The sequence below is a fragment of the Epinephelus lanceolatus genome, chromosome 11 (assembly GCF_041903045.1).
Source record: "Epinephelus lanceolatus isolate andai-2023 chromosome 11, ASM4190304v1, whole genome shotgun sequence".
In the NCBI taxonomy this organism is placed as follows: domain Eukaryota; kingdom Metazoa; phylum Chordata; class Actinopteri; order Perciformes; family Serranidae; genus Epinephelus; species Epinephelus lanceolatus.
In genome coordinates, this window is record NC_135744.1 from 41,860,894 (window position 1) to 41,876,476 (window position 15,583).

Genomic DNA, 15,583 nt, shown 5'->3' on the forward strand with positions numbered 1-15,583 from the left:
TATTCTTAAGATTTTAAATCCCCTTTTTTCCCCAAGAAGACTAGGAATGCTCCCCAAGCTCCACTGACCCACCAAACAAGCCTCACTTTTTTTCCCAGTTAACCCTGGCTCAAGGGGCGTTTTCACAGACAAAGACAGCTCCCACTAAGGACACTAGAGAGCTCTGAAGCTCCGAATCTCTCCAGGACTGTTCTGCCACTATAGGCTCACCACCAGCTATGAGCTCAGAGGTATTACCTACGGATGAGGTGATGTCACAGCCTCGGCTCTGTGGTGTCTGACTGGGCATCAGACACCCATTTCAAATGTTATTACTCATTATTGGGCATAAGTAGTGGTTATCAACGTCATAGATATGGGTTAGTGGGGTCTTTACATCTCCAGATGTGAGTGTGGAGGTCAGGAGGGTGACGGATTCCTGTCCTATGTTTAACTTTGGTTCTTGGAGACTTAACGACTTCACTAATGACATCATTGACCATTAATGTTGCTGATAAACTTTGTCCTCACAATAAAACTAGAGAAAGGCCATGTGGTTTTTAAACCCTTCAACCCCTTGTGGACGTGTATATATGCAACATATGTGTTCATCCACCACACAGGGAGCATCGATGTACACAGCAAATGAAATGGCAGTGTGTGGTATTATGGGTTTAAAAGTGGGACATTTGGTCTGATGGCACAAGTACAGGAAAGGTCAGAGTTTACCCAAGGAACTAGTAGCATATTTCATTGAAGTCATGTTGTTCTCATGAAACCAAAGTGTTTGGTTAAGTGGAATTTATTGATCAAACTCGTGTACTATAAAGGTCAGGGAATGCTCTGAGGGATGACCACAACCAACAGTATCAAATGTCAGTCTGGTCCAAAGCAAGACATCTTGAAAACTATTAGCCAGTGTGTTAGCCACCTGTATGATCAACTGAATATACAACTGCAACTCTTACAGTAGGCTTATTGACTTAGGGCCAAAAACAGACAACCTTTCCAAAGTGGTGCACTCTCCTCTGCCTACTATAAGCATGTCATCCATCCATTTCTGTAACCGCTTCTCCTCTTGAGGGTCGCGGGAGGGCTGGAGCCTATCCCAGCTGACACTGGGTGAGAGGCAGGGTACACCCTGGACATGTCGCCAGACTATCACAGGGCTGACACATAGAGACAGACAACCATTCACACTCACATTCACACCTACGGACAATTTAGAGTCACCAGTTAACCTGCATGTCTTTGGACTGTGGGAGGAAGCTGGAGCACCTGGAGGAAACCCACGCTGACACAGGGAGAACATGCAAACTCCACACAGAAGGGATTGAACCAGGAACCCTCTTGCTGTGAGGCGACAGTGCTAACCACTACACCACTATAAGCATTTACTGTATATCATCAAACCCTCCAGTAACCCTGAGTGTAGACACTCGCACATAGAAAATGACTGAATGTTCAGAAACCATTCATCCGTCAGCTTAAATGATTTTGTGGGAATCAAGGTCTGCTTTTCACACATGTTTTTTCAAGAGATAAAAGTCCAAACCTTTGACTGACTGTTCAAATCGCCCACATTTTTCCTGTTCCCAAACGTTCCAGAGAGGAGCTGTTTGCCTTTGGGAGTTATAATTACCTCACCTGAGAGTCAGTTGCCATAGACCCTGGCTCCCAAAGCTGGTTGTAAAGACCCTGACCCACACGGTCCCACTGTACCAGCACATAATCATGTCACTAAATGATAAAAACATGATCATGTAGACAGAATGGAAAAAAAGTAACACCTGCACTTTATGTCAAGTAATTAATTTGCCAGCAAACAGCAAGATATGGTGCACAATGCCAAACAAATGAAAAGGAGGATTAAAGTCTTAACCTGCAGCAATGTTTGTTGTGTGTATTATAAATATGCATTTAGGTTAATGAAGTAAAAAATATGCAATTATGTAAAACAAATAGAAATTAAATGTCAACTCCTCAAACTCACAATTATTTTTCTTTCTCCCTTCGGGTCTTGTCTGCAATCCTTTTCTAGCCTTCAGCTGGAACTATCTTTAACAATATGCGTCATCACACAGATGGTTAGGGCCGCTTTCATCAAAATCTCTTATTGACTCTTTTGCAAATGCAGTTAGAGCAGCATGTGATGCACAACACAGACACATCCAGGCTGGCAGTTAAGATGGCAAGCAGTGGTTAACATGGCTGTTTCTACTAAAGCTGTGTCCATGTGTCATGTGTTTGTTTTGCTGTTGTAGTTGAGGTCAGATGGAGGGCAGACTTGAACAAAACGCACAAGTCTTCTTCACTTTGTTATTTTCACTTTTTTTGATAGATTGTAAAATGGAGAATAAGTGAAAAGATTGCAAAGTGAAATTCAGAGTGAAATCATCTGATTTGAGACTTATATAATCTAAGATTGTGAATCCTAGGACCAACTACTGGTCCTTTTGCAGGTATTGTAGTGTTCTCTGTGCACTTAATGGACCTTGTGCAAGAAACAACATACAAACAAATTTTCTTCTTTTTTCCTTTCATATCCACAATTTTGTTCTTATTTTGTTAGGACTCCTAGGATACACCAGTGTTGCTTATTTTTGCTCTTATCTTAGGTAAGAGAAAATTTTATGAGTGGTCGAGAGTCCTTTTACCAAGATAAGAGAAAACATTTTCACAGTCTCTAATTTTTTGTCCAATGCGAGGAAAATTAAGTTTTAGATTTTAGGAACAGAAACAAATGCATGAATGTCATATAATTTACCTTATTATGTTTTAGAGTGATTATAATGACTGGATTATTGTCATGAATCCTTCCTGATCTGTGTTCAGTATTCACTCAGTAGTTTCTCTTGTCATTCCAGATCCTGCCATTCCCCCATGTCTGGCCTTCATTCATTCCCTTCACCTGACGCTCCAGGCCCATCTCCTCACCTGCACTCTATTCCTTCATCAGCTCCTCAGTATATATACTAGCCCATTTCCCCTTGTCCTTTGCCATATTGTCTTAGCTTTTTGCTAGCATTCCAGCCCTTACCTTATCACCTGAAGATTGTCACTCTGCCTGATTCCCTGGATTCTGACTCTACGCCTGACTACCTGGACTCTGATTCCCTGCCTCACCCCTGTCAGTTAAGTTTGCTCTTTCTGATTGATCTCCTGGTTCTGACTCCTGCCTGTTTGTTGGATTAAACCTTTTGGACTTTGAATTGAACTGATTGTTTCTTGTCGTGCTTGTGCTTTCAAATTGAGTCAGTGACCATATACCTTTTGTATACCTCCTGTTGTTTTTATACCTCCTGTTTGATGTTGAAGCAGATCTCTCTGGGTCATATACACCTCTTAACTGAGAGGCTACTATTATATTTAGAGTCCGGGCAGCTAAGCTGCCAGGACATTATTGTAATCCTAGGTATTCTTCTTCTTTCTTCTTCTTCTTCTTCTTCTTCTTCTTCTTCTTCTTCTTCTTCTTCTTCTTCTTCTTCTTCTTCTTCTTCTTCTTCTTCTTCTTCTTCTTCTTCTTCTTCTTCTTCTTCTTCTTCTTCTTCTTCTTCTTCTTCTTCTTCTTCTTCCTCCTCCTCCTAGGAAATCATACTTCCCATGGGTGAAAACTCACCAAACTTTGCACAAAGGTCCAGTCTCATGCCAGATATCCTCAGCTGTAAACTCAAGACAATAGTCCTGATGGTGGCGCTACAGCAAGCCTCTAAAGTTCAAAACTTTGAAAATTCTTAACAAATCAACCATACGTGCTACAACTTCACAACTTTCATCAAACTGTAGCCCCAATACTGAAGAAACGTTTGTACATTTAAACCTATTAAAAATTATCAAGTTCATCACTCTGTTTTTTTTTTTCAAAAACTGTAAAACATCTTAAACCTATCTCCTCCCACAATTTTTGCTCAGTTGACACCAAACTTGCTACAGAGCATCTTCAGACTGTCCTACAAAAACTACGTTTCTCAGATTTTTGATTTATCAAAAATTGAGCCTACAGTGCATCAAAATGTTTGACTGTAAACGGTACTGTAAACATATACATGCAAATTCTTGCTAAATAAATCTTCAATCTTCATGAAAAAAATGACAAAATTCTAGAGTCATGGTAGATGATGTGTAGCAAATTTCAGAATTTTATCTCAAAAACTGAATTTTTGACAGCATTTTGAATTTTGCTCTAATGTGAACAATTGGAGTCAATGTAAAAATGGTAATTTTAAACATCAGTTTTTCACTTATGGAGCAAATCAATCATTGTTACAAACAAATTACCAACATCTCCATGCTGTCTAGATGCAATATATGTATTTTCAGATTTTTGTCTTAATAACTGAATTTTTTACAGTGGTTTGAAATCTGCTTTTCCATGCATGGACGGCTGCTAAACCTGCACGTCTGGCTTAGTCAGTTTGTGAAGCTACACATGAATTGTCACTGACTAATTAGCTCAGTGAGATAGAAATTGATTCTTAGTCTCAGAGGTTGTGAATTCAAGCCTCAGCTGATGCAAAAGGCAGATTGTGTTGCTAAATTTCTAAATGTCTTCCAATTCTTCTGCTTGTTGCTCAGAATCGCCTAAAAATGCCCGGACCCGACCCATTGCTGCGCAGCAGATATAATTAAGACTGTATTTTATTTTCCTTGTGTTTTCTGAACAAGTGAATGATATGCACTGAGGGGTTTTTTGTTAACTGCTCTGATTGAACTGCACACATGTTTTTTTTGGTGTTAGTTTGTGTTTCTATGTGGACCCCAGGAAGAATAGTCTTCAATATGGTGATGACTAATGGGGATCCACTTACAATAAACAATAAACCGTCACAATTATTAAACTTGTGGGCCAAAGAAATACTGCTATTCTTGGTCCATTGGTCCCAGCTACTGTAATCTCAGTTACTGTGCATCTGCTGACCAGTGGTGGGATGTCATTAAGCACATTTACTCAAGTGCTGTATTCAAGTACAAATTTGAGGTACTTTTACCTTATTTATTATTTTTAACAGTATTCTAATCTCATGCAACTTTCTACCTCTATTAGACTACACTTCAGAGGGAAATATTGTATCTTTTACTCCACTAAATTTATTTAATAACTTAGTAGCTATACAAATTCTGCACACAAATAATATAAAAATATACAATTAAGATATACAATTGAAAATATACAATTGCAGCCGAAACTGTTAGTCAATTGATTTGAAATTAATTTGCAACTATTTTGATCATTGATTAAATTAGCCTATTTTTCATGCAAAAAATTCCCTGTACCGCTGCTGCTGACAGCATTTACAGCATCACAAATGTTTTGCCATTTCTGTTAATTATTTTTTTTATTTATTTATTTATTTTTGCTGTAATGCTAGGAATACACTCTGGTAGCATCTCTACTTTTTTGGCATGTGCCAGAGACTTTGCACACAGCACCACATCTGCCCTTATATAGTGCTTAGGGGGGTGTTACCTATGCTAATGGTTACTTATGATGGAGTGGATTTGCCACACCTGGGTAAGAGCAGATTTGGGCAGTTAAGAACTTTATGTGCATCTGGAGTTGACTTATCTTATTTTTTCTCTTAAGAGAGAAAATATATGAGAGCAGTTTAAGAGAATGTTGCTCTATGAGGCCTATTGTCCATTTTTACATCCTCAATTGCAGGGTCTTTGTGTTCCTCCTCAGATAAAAACATGCAGCTAATTAAGTCAGGGCAACTCTTGACATGAATATGAGATTTGCCATGCAGGTGGCAGCCTTTCTGCTCAACAACATGTTTAGCATATATTATTCTGACAAGTAATCCAAAGTTAAATATAAAAAATACAAAACAATGAAGGACGTTTCATGTAATTTTTACTCTACCTCAGCCATTTCAGCTGCATTTAAAAACTACAAGCAGTTAATTAAACTTTCCAAAGTCTTTCGAGTTACATCAGAGTAAAAAGCTAAATATGGTCCACCACAACAGTGTCTTCCATCCGTCTCAGCTTCTGTGGTGCTTGGTCTTCTAGCATGGCTGGATGACATTGTTCAGGACTGCAATGACGGACTGGACATGCATTCTCATCTCTATGCATTCAGCTCTCATAGAAAATGAGACACACAGCACCTGGGAGTAAACAAAAACAATGCATTACAGTTTATCAGCAAATAAATATACAGCATACATTCACATATCTGAGCTTAAAACTTACAGAAAGCCTTTTCCACAGCCCAGAGGTCCAAAGAACAGCTCTGTTGGGAGGCAAACCTTTCTACACACTCCCTTCAGACTGGGGCACGACCAAGGGAAGGATGCCGCCTCATTCTCCACAACTGTAATGATGGAAATCATTGTAAGGGAACATTTGGATCTTTTGAAGTGGAGCTATATGAGGTACTTATCCACAGTGTGTTAAATACAGTAGATGTCATTAGATGTTAGAACACACCCAGTTTAGAGAAGCAGGCTGGAGTTTGACAAGGAAGCTAAGCAATGGGGACAGCAGCAAAATGTATTTTAGCCACCTAAAAAAGTTCCAATTTCAGTTTAAGTGTACACTATATTTATTAATATATATTAATATATTAATATTTTCACTGCTTTACTTTACCATCAGACAGTGATTTCCAATTGAGAAATGAAGCCGATATATTGCTCTCTTCAAAGCCAGACTCCATTGACAAAAACAGTAGTTTAACATCACTGAACTGCCTCGATCAATTTTTTGTTTGTGTTGTTGTGTGTCTTTGGCGGTAAAAGCGTTAAGTTCAGATTTGCCAAAGTCACACAATGAACTAACCGATCAAGGCAGCGGTAGAGGCAGCAGCTCCTGCACTCATTGAGCCAAAATTAGTGTTTTTGTCGATGGAGTCTGGTGGCCTTAACAGGAGTAAAAATGGGGAACTGAAGCCGTTCACATCCTCCCCACTGGAACAGGCTGTCTGACGGAAAGGTAAAGCAGTGAAAATAGTCTCTATGTAGTGTACACTTAAACTGTTGTAAGATTTATTAGGTGGGACTTTTTTTAGGTAGTTGAAATTAGGGCTGCCACGATTAGTCGACTAATCAATGACTAATCGACTATTAAAATAATCGGTGACTATTTTAGTAGTCGACTAATTGGTTTGAGTCATTTTTCATAGAAAAGTACTATAAAAGTACTCCAGAATACTCTTACTGCAGCTTCTTACGTTCAGATATTGGCAGCTTTACACACTCTCCCGTGACAGTGAACTAAAACCCTTTGGCGTGAGTATGAAACAAGACATTAGATGATGTAATTTTGGGGTTTGGGCGAGACAGACTGACATTTTTCAACATTTTAACACATTTTTCAATGAAATGATTAGTCGACTAATCGAAGAAATAATCAACAGATTAAAATAATCGTTAGTGGCAGCCCTAGTTGAAATACATTCGGCTACTGCTCCACGTAAGTACATTGCTTAGCTTCCATGAAGGCGCTCTTGCTGCTTCTCCAAACTGGGGGCGTGCCGACGGTCATCTACTGTATCCCCATCCACACCCACTTAAAAAAATCCAAACTATCCTTTTAATATTAAATAGTTTAGCTGTTAAAAGACTAAATCCATAATCTATACTCTCTGGAAGCATACAAATATGCAGATTAAAGCCACAAAAACGTGCAAGATATTTTATCAAGACTTACCATTAAGCAGTAAGACAACAAAGAGCGCCAAAACAACCACACGATAACAAGACATTCTTGCGAGTGATACTGTTGCTCCAGAATGAGGCTTAGGCCCAGGTCCGTTTGTATTTTGGTCAGAGGGGAGGAGTAAAGATAATTTGAAGCAGCATACTGGTCACTGTGTTTTATATTATAGAATTATAAGAATTCTAGAGAGAACATGCTTTTCATAATCACATTTAAGAAACCTGCAGCACTCGGCCAAACTCGTGACCGAGTGTTGTCATGAGACAAGAGACGCACATTCCCAAGAAGCTGCTTGTTTTACAGCTGATTTAAAACCCATGAGCATGCTTAACCCTCATTGCTGAGACTGAGGACATAAGCACCGAGGCCAGCTGTTAAACATCAAAGAAGGCATTTTCCCACAAATTGTCACTAATGCAGCTATTTCTGTAGAGGATGGAGTTGTGTATCACACCCAAAACACTAGTCTATAGTTAATAAGGTGTGACTGGTTACCTTGCGAAGCTTTCCCATCCCCTTCTAGGACATAGTTTATTTATTTCAACTTTGCCCTCTGTAACTGCCCCTATTTCTCATCACAAAGGATTTGTTTCATTTCATAGGAAATAAATAGCTTTCCTAGCCTTTTACATGCTGTTAGAAATAAAGCAGATCTGAAGCTTGTCACAAACCAAAAACCAAATAAAACAACTAGGAAAACATGGCTGTCTTGTTTAATTGTAAATGAAATAAATTTGTCAACACCAAAGTTCAACTGAACGTACGATCATCTGAAATAAATGCCTGAAGATATTATTGCTGCACCTTGCATTAGCACAGAGGTCATGACACCTCGGACACAGTTTCATCAGCATTACATCAGCTTTTCTCCGAAGGGAAGTCATTACCGTTTTCCTCTCATCCCCTGACTCTATTCTCAAGGTGCTGTCCAAAGAGGTCTCACCTGACCTGTGGCAAAACAGTGGTGTGACTTCTAATTGCTTTCTAGAGGAATGAAAACACCAAGTGGACTAATGACCTCTAATGAGTGTGTTTATCCATCTGTGGCTTGCATCATTGGTGAAAACAGTACATTTCTAAGGCATTTAAATTCTGCATTATTTATTGATTGATGTGATTAGTAGAAGTCACACAGAGATGTTTCAAATTAAAGGGAAATCGCAGCATTTAGGAGAAATTAGAGTAAAACGAGAAAAAATAAGAGATTTTGAACACAAGACGTTAAGGACTGCAAAGTGCTGTTACACATAATAAATAAACATGAAATCACACTGTCCTTCCCTGCCACACAGTCAGGCATGACAGTCGAGCAGTCACATTCGTAGTGTACAGTCACTTAAACACAACACCACTGCCTTGTCTCAGCTGACTGGACAGATAAGCCAGTTACCAGTTCTGGGGCAGCTCCTTGTGATCTGAATCCTAAATGGCATCAAGGGGTGAATTCAGTTTCATCACCATCCGTGGTGCTTTTGTGGATATAGCAGCTGTGCGACCCCTTCAAACTTGTGCGTCAACTCTTGTACAGGCCAGTGAATCTTTGCAAAATGTTTTTAATGTGGTTCAACACACCTTACTTGATTTGAAACTTGTTCTCAACGCAGACAAGTCGAAACTCATGCTGTTCACCAATGCCAGAAATGGGCCACTAAATGTTCCATCAGTGGTCCCTCTTGATGGTAACATCATAGAGGTTGTAAATTCGTATGAATACCTGGGCATCTTGATCGATGACTCCCTCACTTTTAAGTCACATGTGATGTGCTTGGTGAAGAAGCTGAGGTTAAAGTTGGGGTTTTATTTTCACAACAAGATGTGTTTTTCTTTTAATGTGAAAAAGCGTCTTGTTGCTGCCACCTTGTTACCTGTACTGGACTGTGGTGATCTGTTATATATGCATGCCTCTGCACAATGTCTTCAGACGGTTGATGCAGCCTACCATGCCTCCTTGAGGTTCATTACGAACTGCAAACCCCTCACTCACCACTGTGAGTTGTACTCTAGGGTAGGATGGTCTGCGCTGGCCCTGCATAGGATGCACCATTGGCACATTTCACATTTCATTTATAAGACTATTCTTGGTCTGCTCCCACATTAGTAGTAGTAGTATATATATTAGTAGTAGTATATATTTATTGTGCAGAATGTTGGGCAGTACTTTTTGCGTTCTCAAGACCTCTTCCTGCTTAATGTGCCATTTGCACAAACCGATCATGGTAAAAGGGCTTTCAAGCATTCTGCTCCTTCGTCATGGAACACACTGCAGAATGTGTTGAAACTTCATATTCTTATTACTTTGACTGCTTTTAAATCTAAAATGAAAGAAATAGAGTCTGAATCCTTACACTGTCAGTGTTTTGATGCATAAATGCTTAATGATGTGTATTCTTGAGATTGTTTTTATGTTTAATTTCCTGTATTGTTGTTTTTGTTGTTCTGTCTGGAACTGCTTTTATTGTGTATTGCTGCTGCCTGTCTTGGCCAGGTCTCCCTCGCAAAAGAGATTTTTAATCTCAATGAGACTTCACCTGGTTAAATAAAGGTTAGAAAACTAGTTTTCCTCTAGTAACCTCTGATGCTACCCTTTCCCATGAGTGTTTGGATAAAGAGGCTGCACTGATTGCATCCTATGTGTGCTTTGACATGTTTTGTAGAAAGCACAGCCTCCTCACTTCAAGTTTGGCCTTTTCTGGATTCCTTTCCAGTAGAAGTGGACAAAACTGAACAAAGAAATATTTTTTAACGACTCTTTTTAGTGTCCGGTATGTTCCAGGTTAGCCCGACTTTTCATACTTGCCCGCTTGATGTTATTGTAAGGTACCGCTGAGACCCAATCTACATGTACAGGACTATCACAGAGAAACTGACACCATATTTTGCAGAAAGTATCAAAACTTGAAAAGTTTTCGAATCACTATTGTCCAGGTCTGAGGTCAGTTTCGGGTACTGCTACTTAAGGAAAACTTGGGGCCACTCTCCAGCTGGCTGATTGAGGTTCAGTTGATGTGTTTCTGTTTGGTTTTGTCTTGAATTAAACATGGAAATTGGTATTTCACCTCTGGTAAAATCAGAACACTGTTACAGGCACCAAGTAATGGCTGATTAGCACATGTATGCAAACACAGGTTAGGTGGACTACTGTACACGGGGGGTTTTCTGATAATACCAAAACTCAGAATAGCTGCTATCGTCAAACTGTTTCATTTAAATCCAAAGTTCAGAAAGCTACATGATGCACCGAGGGATTTTTAAAGCCTCATGTCAGAATGAATACGATACCATTCCATGTTAAGTATAATGCAAAGTCAACTTCAGTCAATGTGAAGCAGTAAAGGGACTTCTGAATGATATATACCATCTGAACTGCACATGTGTCATGTTTAACCTTTGCAAAAGTGTCTGTGTGCTTTGTTTGATGATGTAAAGCAGTTCAGAGGAAGTAACAAAGTTTGGTAACCCTGGTAACAAGAAACCCATTCATGAAAAACACGCCACTGGTCCACCCTGAGCAATGTTAAAAGGACACCTGCAGTGACAAACTGCACTCGCTGCATGGAGAGGACAATCACGAAGGTAACTGTAGACACAAGAGTCTCTGTGCTAATCACATGAAATGTTTGCCTGCAGCTTAGACTCTTAGAGACTTAAGTTTGATGTAAATTCTGGCTGATGTTTGGTACAATTATCAACAATATTCCAATGGTTTTCCTGACCCTATCATATAATATGTCATAATTAAATGATCTTTTGGCAGGTACAACTGTGTTTAAACGTGTAAATGTCTTCCTTTTCAGAACTGAATTGTAACATGAACACAACAGTACTAACATTCACAATGACTGCATTCGCTGCCATGGAAAACTACAAACACGGGCTGTTTGCTGTATTCCTTCTGCTGTATTGCATTGCTATCATTTTGAATTCACTGCTCATTACTGTCGTACACCAAAACAAAGAGTTGCATCAACCTATGAATGTGTTCATCTGCATGTTATCCATCAATGAAATGTATGGCAGCACTGCACTGCTTCCTGCAGTTATGGCTGTGCTCATATCCGAGACTCATGAGATATCTGTGAAGTGGTGTAAGGCTCAAATCTATTTCCTTCACACATATGCCAGTGCTGAGTTTTTTATATTAGCTGTTATGGGATACGACAGATATGCTGCCATCTGCTACCCACTACGTTACCACAGCATCATGTCTAATTCAAAGACAGGCAAGCTTGTTGCATTAGCAGGTATATACCCACTCGTTGTGTTTGGATGTTTTTACACACTAACCTTACAGCTGAGCTTCTGCGGGAAAGTCATTCCGAAATTATACTGCGTGAACATGGAACTGGTCAAAAATTCATGTTCAAATGCATCGCACATAAGTATTGTGGGACTTGTGTTAATTCTGTTTTTGGTTGTGCCTCAGTTAGCGATGATTGTTTTCTCTTATGCACAGATTTCAAGAGAGTGTAGGAAATTATCAAGAGCGTCCCAAAGCAACGCTCTGAAAACATGTATCCCACATTTATTATCTTTGCTGAACTACACTATCGGTTCCCTTTTTGAAATTATCCAAACTAGATTTAAGATGAGTCATGTTTCTATTGAGGCACGGATCCTCCTGTCTTTATACTTTGTCGTCATTCCACCTGTTGTCAACCCAGTGATGTATGGACTCGGTACACAAATAGTTAGGGTTCATATACTGAAACTGTTTGTTAAATACAAGATCCTGCCAACAAATTTACTAAAACTAATGACTGCAGCTTAAATACAGGTTGATAAATTATTTGTGTTTCAAATACTATACTTTGATATAGAATTGTATCTGAATTGTATGTCACAACATTTCTTAGCAGTAACGCTCTTTATGATGCAGTTACTCTCTGGGTTCCCTAAACATGTGCTGTCCATTTCTTTTGCCATTTGAGTCTTTATATTCATTTCAATGGATCTAATGTTAAACAGAATTAAATGACAGAGCTTGTTCAAAGCTGTGGTTTAAATTTGGAAATGGAAAACAAAAAAGTTATGACATTTTGTCATATTCATCAATAAGGCATGATTGTGCATTGTATTTCCTGCACTGTTTACTTCTAGAAGGTTCAAAATTATATTGTTGAAACCTTTTTAAACATTTGATAATAAGAGTAAGAAAGCTGAAATTAAGGTGAGGACTTTCAGACCTAACATAGGAAGTTGGAATTATTCATTCTTCACTTGTCCTTTTAATTTCATGAGTAATGTCACATAACATTTGCTTGTAATTTCTTGTGCCGCAAACTGTAATTGTGTCCTGTACCTGAAATAAAAGTATATATAGTTTTGTGGGTTCGTTTCATCATCATTAAAGCCAACACATTAATAAATACATGAATATGTGTTTCAAGAGAAAATACTTGATGTCTTTTGTTAGAGCAGTCAGATCAATAATCACTATTAAAAGGTTATTTAAGATGACGTGTCACAACACTGTCGAACGAGATCTTAATCTGCCAAATTACTGTTTTAATCATATAAGTCAGGTTCAGTGTCACTGACTGCAAAGCTTCAAAACTATAAAACTTTTCCAGCACAAATGCTTTTCATTCATGCTTTATTCATACTTATGAATATTGTTAAATCTAAAATATAGAATAAAAAACATATATTGCATAATACTTTAATAATAATATTGGATTTTTATCATACTGTTGTATCGCAAAAGACAAATTTGCAAAGCCTGAAAACACCTGCTGTCGATATTTAACACAGGCTCTTGCACTGTTAACTTCCAGGGTTATTGCATGTTTTTATCTCAGCACGTAACAGTCTGCAGTAACCTCTGCAGCAGCTGCAGCTGTCTCTGTCATCAGTTGACACTAGGGGGAAAGCTCATGGTACATTTCCTGACTATCTCACATTATTCACATGATGAAATAATAATAAAATGAACTGTGCCAAATCCCAAACATAATTCTGAGCCAAGTGGAGTGATGACGGAAGAGGGAAAAAGAGAAAACACACGTTATCAAGTTATTTACGAAGTCCAGTGACTATTCACTGATTCATTACTTGTAATTTGATGAATATACAAAATACAATACAAAAACTAATCATAGTGACACATAATATCTAAAATAGTGTAGCAGATATTTGCTGTCACTATTTAAAAGTAAAGTTAGACCTGAGCATATAGAGTGGCAATATGACAGTGAGATAAAACTAAAGATTGACTGTGATGGAGAGTTTTAGTTTGTTGGGATGACTTTCTGTGCAGTGTCAATGAAAAACTGAAGGGTTATTAACCTGTGAAGGAGCTGTGTGATCAGGGTAGGCCTCTGCGCTGAATGTTCTGCAGCACACTACAGTACATCAATGGCATCATGGCAGGGTCCTAGTTTGAAATTACACAACTATGCTTAAGTGAGCTAAACTTCAACACAGGGTTCATTGCAAACAAAATGACAATACTAAAATAATACGTCAGTTAATATATTGTATTCGTGCCAGACCTCTCGGATTCAATGCCCCCGCTCCCCCCTCTGGTTGGCGCTGTAGGTGGCTGCTCATGTTGCCTAAAGGAAGATCCATTACTGGGCCTAAACATGTTTACGAGGATAAAAACTGAATATGGTAGAGAGAATGATGTTGGATATAATTTGTCTGAAAAGCAGAGCATCTTTATGTGCCCATCTGTGATCTGGTATTTTACCCTTTACTGTGGAAACTGGACGGTATGTTAATTCAGAAGAAGAAAGGCGGATTTGTCCAATGTGTTGTCTAAATGATATAGAAAATGAGTTTCATTTTGTTTTCTACGGTCCTTTGTATTGTGAGCTGTGTGAAGTTTTGTTTAGTAAGATCAGAATGGACGTTGACTTTATGAATATGGACATTGCACAAAGACTGAGTTGGCTGTTCACATATGAAACATATAAATTAGCCAGGTATGTGGAGGAAGCCTGGGAGGAGAGTAAAAAAGCTCTTTATCAAGATAATGTTTAGAGACGTGATAGTTATTTTATATATATATAGTTATGTATTGTCTGTGTTTCTTTTTCAACATGTTTTGTATGCAAGACCAGAAGATGTACATTTTGTAAAAAGTGGTGTCTTGTAATCCCATGAGGGATGGGCCAAATATATGGCACGACACAGAAATAAAAAATGAATGAATGAATGTTTAGCAAAGCTGGACATAGTTCATAATTCATAGTTGCTGCTTTGTGACTCTTCACACAGGTGCCACATGAACTGCTTGTTCCTCCTCTCACGCGATGATGGTGCTGTCCTTATGAATAATCTGTGCTGCCTGCTTTAAAAAACACTATGAGAAAAGCTACAGATGCACTTCTGCAGATTTTACTGTGGAGTTCTTACATGTGCTCCTTCCCCCCAACCACAAGCACACAGCAGACAATTAGCAACTTAGAAAAATGAATTACAGTGATTAAGTCAAAATCTAATCAAACTAGCATACCAACTCATCAAGTGATATAATTAAACAGGAAGAAGAGCGCACACAGCAAACAATTTGGCCAAGCCTCTGTGAGTATCTTTGTATAGGCCTTTATATTGTGACAGTGTGCAGTAATGCCAAACTCATCTGCGCAGCGATGGGTCGGGTCCGGGCATTTTTAGGCAATTCTAAGCAACAAGCTGAAGAATTGGAAGACATTTAGGAATTTAGCAACACAATCTGCCTTTTACATCAGCTGAGGCTTGAACTCACAACCTCTGAGACTAAGAATCAATTTCTATCTCACTGAGCTAATTAGTCAGTGACAATTCATGTGTAGCTTCACAAACTGACTAAGCCAGACGTGCAGGTTTAGCAGCCATCCATGCATGGAAAAGCAGATTTCAAACCACTGTAAAAAATTCAGTTATTAAGACAAAAATCTGAAAATACACATATTGCATCTAGACAGCATGGAGATGTTGGTAATTTGTTTGTAACAAT

The 15,583-nt window shown here is 38.7% G+C and overlaps 1 protein-coding gene across 1 annotated transcript; it reads left to right on the top strand.

Moving 5' to 3' along the window:
• Positions 1-11,449: 11,449 nt before the first annotated feature.
• LOC117269461 (olfactory receptor 52D1-like) lies at positions 11,450-12,410 on the top strand. The gene has a single exon (XM_033646482.1). It carries the CDS (start codon positions 11,450-11,452, stop codon positions 12,407-12,409), a length of 960 nt encoding a protein of 319 aa, XP_033502373.1. The 3' UTR covers position 12,410.
• The last annotated feature ends 3,173 nt before the right edge of the window (positions 12,411-15,583 follow it).

Coding starts and splice junctions, on each gene's coding strand:
- LOC117269461 (XM_033646482.1), top strand. CDS start 11,450: ATGAACACAACAGTACTAACATTCACAATGACTGCATTCGCTGCCATG.